At 40.2% G+C, this 7,606-nt stretch overlaps 1 protein-coding gene across 1 annotated transcript; it reads right to left on the reverse strand.

Moving 5' to 3' along the window:
* Positions 1 to 61: 61 nt before the first annotated feature.
* On the reverse strand, positions 62 to 7,352 carry LOC311492993 (uncharacterized protein). The gene is made up of 13 exons (XM_084551468.1): positions 7,201 to 7,352; positions 6,124 to 6,177; positions 5,777 to 5,821; positions 4,835 to 4,888; positions 4,704 to 4,748; positions 4,538 to 4,591; positions 4,387 to 4,431; positions 4,228 to 4,281; positions 2,729 to 2,773; positions 2,597 to 2,650; positions 2,213 to 2,257; positions 1,181 to 1,234; positions 62 to 735 (listed from the first exon to the last, which is right to left on the reverse strand). Exons 1-13 carry the CDS (start codon positions 7,336 to 7,338, stop codon positions 592 to 594), a joined length of 831 nt encoding a protein of 276 aa, XP_084407594.1. The 5' UTR covers positions 7,339 to 7,352; the 3' UTR covers positions 62 to 591.
* Positions 7,353 to 7,606: the final 254 nt, after the last annotated feature.

Genomic DNA, 7,606 nt, shown 5'->3' on the forward strand with positions numbered 1-7,606 from the left:
AAAGGAAATCATGATTCATTCTTCTTAGAGTTTCTTTTTATAGCCATAAGCAAAATGTTTATATTTTATACAATCCTAAATTTTGGTCTTCAAATTATTTTACTGGTTAAAAGTAGGCCGACCAGAGTGTAGATTACATGTGTATACAGACCGGTCACCACCAGAGAACGTATTGCTATTTGGTGTGTATCATTTTAAAGTGGAAGCAACTGAGCTGTTCATCTTCTTAAATCACTTGAAAGTGTCTCCTGTGTCCTCCAATGAGTGCTTTAAAATGCACTCTGGCAGGTGATTATAATAAGTGCCAGGAGGCATAGTTATAATGGTTTGACTTCGTTTTTTCAAACTCAACCTACAGTGTTTTTTTGATTTTAAATTAATGTGAAAGACATTTGATCATTGTGAGTTTACTGCAGTAGCTGCTCTGCCTTTAAAGGAGACAGGCGGGATGTGTGAGTAAAATGAATCAGAAATACTAAAACTAAATGTATCTAAACTTAATTAAAACCATCATTTCTTTTTTCAAGATCTTTGAACTTAATTTAGGAAATGTACATAATACTGACAAACTAATATACATTATGAACAGGGTTAAGGAGAGTGAAATGTTGGAATCATGATTTGTACCTCTTTTCCTTGAGCCCCAGTTTGACCTCTCTCGCCTGGAGGACCTAAGGTTCCACGTTCTCCCCGCTCTCCCTGCCGACCCTGGATCCCTGTAGCACCTGGTGGCCCCTAAGAGGACCAGAAGTCAAGAGGTTTTATCCGTAGTTTTGAATGGAGATTATGGTATATGCTAACTGAAATTTGAGAAATACTGGAACTGGTAAAATGAACACTATGTAATGTACTATAAAATGTCATTGTTTACCTACAGTGACACTTGCAAGCCTTGAGATTTTTCTACATTTCTATATAAAAATGACAAAAATATCACTGGATTTTCACAAAAGTCCTGAAAGTAGACAAAGAGAACTCAATCAAACAAATGAAATATTATACTGATACTTATACTTCTGCAACTCAGTATGTAATATTGGCTAATTTCCCTGTTTCATTTATTTCACTGGGTTCTCTTTGTCTACTTTTAGTAGTCATGTTGTGTGAAAATCTGTCAATGTTTTGGTCTTTTTTTATGCAGAAATGTAGAAAATTGTGATGACCACCTGTTTGCTCTTACATTGTCTCCTTTGGGTCCAGCCTCTCCTTTGTCACCATCCAGTCCTTGGATACCCTAAACATAAACATGTGAATCCACTGTACTCTGCCTGCCCAGCAAACACAAAGTTAGTGACTAGCTAGTATAATAAGGTGTACTGCAGCCAATTGAAAACAATCTAAAACACAGACGAACTAAAGTATGATTTTAGCTGGATGTGTGTCAAGGCCTGGGATATATTAGACAGCAAGTGAACAGCTTGCTGAAAGTTAACATGTTACGGCATAATGTGTAAACTGATGTTTGGGGAAATGGGCAGGCATCACAGACATGATAGGGAATTTTAGAGTCAGGATGGAGCTGTTCTGGCACAATGTGAAGGACCACGGGCACATCAGTTATTTGGTCACAATCCTTTTGCAAAGTATACATTAGTTATGACCACCTTCCTAATATTGTCCTTATGCCGCTAAAGAGCTCTGACCCAAAGAAGCATGGATTCCAATGCAAGTTGGGAGATGGGGAATCGATGGATTGCACTTCTTTTCCCAGAACATCCCTCAGTTGCTTGATTGGACTGAGATCTGGGGAATTTGGAGGCCTAGTCGTTTTTGTGTTCCTCAGACCATTCCTGACCAACTGTTGCTTTGTGGCAGGGTGTATTATCCTTCTGAAAGACGCAACTCCCATTAAGGAATACCATTTCAATGAAGGGTTTATATGGTCTGTGACAATCCTTAGGAAGGTGGCATGTGTAAAAGTAACATCCAAATGAATGGCAGGACTCAAGCAAATATTGCCCAAAGTATCACACTTTATCCCACTAACTAACAGGTGCCACGAAAACCAGATCATTGGTGTTCTTCACATCACTTGTCAGTGGTCAGAATGTTAAGCCTAACTGGTGTACAGCACATGTTCAATTAGACATGTACGTTGTGTTAACACAGACCAAATGCTTTATACTATGGCTTTCATGGTTTAATGATTACAGACCCAAGGCTGAATGTTATAGTTAACATGTCATTGAAAGCCAAAGACGATCATCCTTACTATGCCTCCTGGAAATCCTTTTGGTCCAGGACGTCCAGGCATCCCCTAAGAGTTCAAACAGAGCATGGAGACGTAAGAGCAGCTGTAAGTAGCATTGTGATAAGTAAGAAGAGATGCAAATTGTCCTGTGCATTTAATACAGAAGGAGCTGAGTCAGGTGTGAGCCACTTTCAAAAATCTTTGGGCAGCAGTTTCAGTTCAATTCCAAAATGGTAAGACCATTTAAATTTTTTATTTTTGTAGTTTGGAACAAATCTCAACTCTCCGGCTCTGGCAACAACTAGTGCACTAAAACATTTTTTATTATTATTTTAGGTAGAAGACATGCATGCCAATTACAGAAGACAACATTATCTTGTGCTAGAAATAGCTGATAGTATTTACCATGGATCCTTCAATACCAGGCAATCCTCTTATTCCTATAGGTCCCATTTCACCCTGCCAAAGAGAACAATATCAGTACAAAAGAGACCACAAAGCAAACATAACTGCAGAGACTATCACATTAAAACTTACTATCCCCCCTTTTGGACCAGGGTGGCCATCGTTTCCTCGTCGACCCTGAAAAAAAACAAAAACAATGACGCATAAAAAATTATGACCAAATTTTACACTTTATAATAGTGTAAAGTATGTCAGAACCAACATTAAATATGGTAGGGGGGAAATGATAGAAAAGTGTCTGTTGGAATCCTAAAACCAAACAAGCATTTTCCCTTCAATCCATCACAAGCAATCTTCAGTCAGTAAATGGCATATGACAACCTGCCTGCAGTTTACTTCTAAAAAAGGCTAGACCCTTTTGGGTCACTGTTTATTGTCTGGAGAACACCATCCCTAGCGAAGCATGGTTTTGGCAGCATTATGCTAAGGGGGTGCTTGACATTGGAAGGGACAGGCAGGAGACTGATCAGAACTAAGGAAGGTTCATCCCAAGGTTGAACCCTTTAGGGCAGAATTCAAAGTCCTATGCCTGGCAACTACCAGGCACTGCTTATTATCTGTAGAATACGAGTTCTATTGAATCATGATTGTTGTCAGCATCATGCCAAGGAGGTGCTTCTCATTGGTAGGGACAGGAGACTGATCAGAACAATGGAAAAGATGGATGCAGTACAAATATCAGTAGAGTCTGATATTTGTAGACCCTCAGACCCTCACAACTGAACTGCTTTTCTTTGGGCTGGATGGATGTGTATGAATACCAGAGACTCTGATATTTGTTAAGTAGACTACACCCTGAAAAGTGAACACGCGTTCCTTTCACTTGACAGCAGTGTATACATGAAAACATCTATTATCTGTTGACAAGTTGCCCAGCAGAGCAGAAGAGTGAATATTCTGAATTTCTGTTTTCCCTTCAATCTTTTACAAGCAATCTTCAATCAGTAAAATGTATATGACAAGGATGAACCCTTTAGGGCAAAATTCCAAGTTCTACATCTGGCAACTACCAGGCGCTGCTTATTATGTGTAAAATACCAGCCCTAGAGATGCATCATTGCAGCAGCATCATGCCAAGGATGACTGCAGCCAAATTAAGAGGGAGGATCTTGAAGAAAACCTGCACCAGAGTGTAGCGACCTGAGACTGGGGCCTGTCAGCATGCAGATGGCCTAAAGTATACAGCTGAGACAATGCTTGAGTGGCTTCATGACACATCTTTGAGTGTGCTTGAGCAGTCCAGCCAAAGCTCAGACTCAAAACCCCACAAAACATCCGGGGAAAGATGTGAAGATCCCAGACACTTCTCCAGGTTCCAGAAGCAAGAATGAGATGAAATCCAAAATCCAAGCGTGCAAAGCTTATAGGGACTTTATCCCGATGTAACTGTTCCCAAATGAGCTTCTACAACGCACCAAATTAAAAGTCAGATGTTTTAGATTTTTAGCAAATTTCTTAAAATGTGATAAAAATTAAACACATTAACATGTACAAAAGTGAAGGGGGTCTGAATATTTTCTAAAGCGATTGTGTATCCTCTACACTCTGGACTATTTCTTTGTCATATTTACCTGAATCCCTTGAGGTCCATGTGCGCCTGTCTCTCCTCCTAAACCTGATAGTCCCTGTTGGATTAAAACAAGATTACACTTCTTCTTTGATTCTCCATCCAAATGTCTTCATCAGTACTGTGCATAGAGTGAAGGCTACAGGCAAACTGGCAGACGTACTTGACGGCCCTTAGCACCTCTTGGACCAGCTGGACCTTGATCCCCCTGTACGGAACATAGAAAAACATTGTGAAAAATCCAGTCTTTATTGTACTGTACTAGCTTGAACTAAAATAATTTGAAGGAATGAAGCTTCCACATATGAATTCACCTCAGACCCATTCTGTCCAGGTGGTCCTACACCACCAGTGGCCCCTGATGCGCCCTAGAAAATTCAGTCAATATTAGTATTTCTTTTTGGCAGGAAGAAACATTTGCATTAACATTTCTATTAAGTTTTCTTTCAACATGTTAAGACAAACACTTTTGGTGCTCACCACTAGTCCCGGAGGACCCTTCATGCCATCATGTCCAGAGTTTCCCTGATTAAAGGACAGAACCATAGGTTGTCATTTCTGCCAAGGAATTAAAAATGAACAAAATGAATACAGCATAATCCATGTCTTACCTGTGCCCCTGGAGGTCCAGGAAGACCCGGAATGCCTCTTTTACCTAAAAGACCCTGATTAGCACAAATTGCAATCAATCAATCATTTGCTTCCACACATCTGGGAGTGATTACTGGAAAATTTCTGAATTAACGCGAAAACTCTGAGAACTGCAGCTTGCATGGGTTGCAGAGCTGCCATGACACACTTGCTGAATAACTTCAGGGCAAGTGACAGACCCGAATGAGAGAATCTGACATTTGTACAGTAGGCTACACCCTGAAGATCTGTTCAGTAGATCTGTTGTTAATAAGTACAAGTTTGCCTTCCTAATACAGAAGTCAATATTCTGAATTGGTGTTTTCAGAAGTGGGAACTGATAAGAAACAATGCAACATTTTCAGAAAGAGAAAACACAGGGAAGATGCAAAGCTTAATTTCCTCCTCCATGGGGATGAAGGAACTGAGGCCTTTCTCAAAATGGGGAACACCCTAGGGAGGGTTATCCATGCGTACTGCATGCTGAGTCCTTGAGTGTCTGGAATCTGGAACCTTTAAAGTTTTCACTGCACCCTCTCACTGCCAGTGCTGCAAAGCCCAGCAGGCTTGGTGGCATCTGGACAGGTGTGGCTTAGTGTGGTTTGGAGCAGATCCGAAACAATATCGAGACTTCTCCTCAGGATGGAGGTCCCAAGCAAGCATTTCCTGGACGAGCATTTGTCCCTGAGCTTCGTTGTGGTGACAGAAGGACATGAGCCAGCTGCTGAGGACCATGATGCACCTGACAGACATTGAATCAGCAGTGCACAACAGTACTCCCAGGAATCCAGGCACACTACACTCACATATGATGCCAAGGGGGTCCTTCCAAAAGATGGTTAGGGGCTGTTATAGCAAAAGTCTAGCAATATATGGCAATGTTCAAATTCAGAGCTCCTTTCAAATAGTAAGATATTACTTACAGGAAGGCCAACAGGCCCATCTTCTCCCGGTTCTCCTTTAGACCCCTACAGGACACACAAACAGCATCCACAAGAACTCATTGATCTATGCCACTCTCTTATCAATAAATAAATAAATGCTATTATTTTGTTTTCTATTACGTTGGGATGATGTTAATAAGAGATATGTACTGCACAACAAAGGTGTGACCCAGGAATGAACATGATATGCATGGTTGAGGTTTAGTTGCTATTTCCAGCCACTAGAGGGTGATGTCTAAGCTCTGTGACGTCTGAATCTCTCATGAAGGAACAGAGGATCACCAGAGAAGAGCATAATATTCATCCAAACTATTTTTTATACTGACCTTTCCCCCTTTTCTCCCTCTGTCTCCACTCGGCCCAGGTTCACCAGTGAAACCCTGCAATTCAGGACACCATTTAAGCTCTTTAAAACACGATCATTCATTGCACATTTGTTGGTACCCAGGGCTGCCCTCACAGTTTGCTGGCTGCTTAGCAGGGGCCGGGGACTAGCATACCTTGATGGTAATGCTGGCCACAAACTGAAGCTACCTTTCATTAAAAAAGTGAGCGATTGCACAGATCTGTCAACCTGATCACCTAGAGTATATGTCAGAATGTACTCAAAACAGAGTATTTGATGCTTGTAACTATAGGTTAAAACATGGGGTGTAACTAGACACATCAGTCAAAGCTAAACTCAAGAAGATGTGAAGGGGTACCCTGGAATTCTAGGGGTTAAAGTATGACACACAATGTTTCTCATTAGTGGGACTGTTGAAGAATCTCAAGCCCAAATGAAAATCTGTGAGATCAGGAGTGAGAGGAGATAGCGACATATGCACAGTTTTGTCTGAATTGATCTGTTTAAACCCTTTGTTGTGTTTGTGTGTACTGATCCTGTCATATTATTGGTTGCCTTATATGTATTTATGCATTTTTAAATAGGATCCAGACAGAGCAGTGAATCATACCTATGAACCTTAGTGGATGCATTATATGCAAGTTAACTTATGTACTTCATTTGTTCGTGATATAGGGTTAGGGGTTAGAACTGCAATAACAAAGAAGTTGCAAAAAAAAACTTTTAAAAACTTACTTAAAACAATACAAAGTACAGTTCTGTCAGCAACTTTCATGAATTATTACTTGGCATAGAGGATTCTATCACCTGAAAGTCTGATACTATCATAGGTCTGGACCAAAGTTCATGATTTAGTTACATTATTATTATTGTTTTTTTTTTAAAAAGAAGTCATGCCCCTGTATTCTACAGTAGCAGTTTTTTTATCTTAAGGTGGCACTGTTATCCCTGTTTGGTGGGAACTGGTCCACATTTTACCATCTTAATCTCCATGTCAACTTCACAGATAATTTGACTATTGTGACAGTTAATGTTACTTGGATACTAAAATGCTCACCTCATCACCTTTCTCCCCTGGTGAAGCCGTGTCCCCTTTAAAGCCTCTGGGGCCCTGATGGTAAAAGTGAACTGTAGATGTTACCAAATGATGCAGACTAATCATAGTAAAGCAGTGAGGGATGAATTCTCCAACCATGAAACAATACTCTACTACATGCATTTGTTATTTCTAGACTTGACCTCTGTATGTTTCAGATTTCCCAATAAAAATCCCAAATATAATTTAAAATCCTTCTCCTTATATCCAAGGCCCTTAATGACTAAGCCCCTTCATATCCTAAAGACCTGTATCAAATTTCATGCACAAGTTCCCGAGACCTCTGTTGTTTTTTGCAGGGAAATCTTTTCTAATCATTTATATTGTTACCGATATTGTAATATGAAAATGTACTTAATGTTAAGAT

This window comes from Chelon labrosus (assembly GCF_963514085.1).
Source record: "Chelon labrosus genome assembly, chromosome: 9".
NCBI lineage: Eukaryota > Metazoa > Chordata > Actinopteri > Mugiliformes > Mugilidae > Chelon > Chelon labrosus.

Excerpts from the sequence above, each read along its gene's own strand:
- LOC311492993 (XM_084551468.1), bottom strand. The coding sequence starts at position 7,338 with ATGGTTGGAGAATTCATCCCTCACTGCTTTACTATGATTAGTCTGCAT. Across the intron at positions 5,822-6,123 it reads GAGGGAGAAAAGGGGGAAAG|GGGTCTAAAGGAGAACCGGG; the intron begins GTCAGTATAAAA and ends TGTGTCCTGTAG. Across the intron at positions 2,774-4,227 it reads ATGGACCTCAAGGGATTCAG|GGTCGACGAGGAAACGATGG; the intron begins GTAAATATGACA and ends GTTTTTTTTCAG.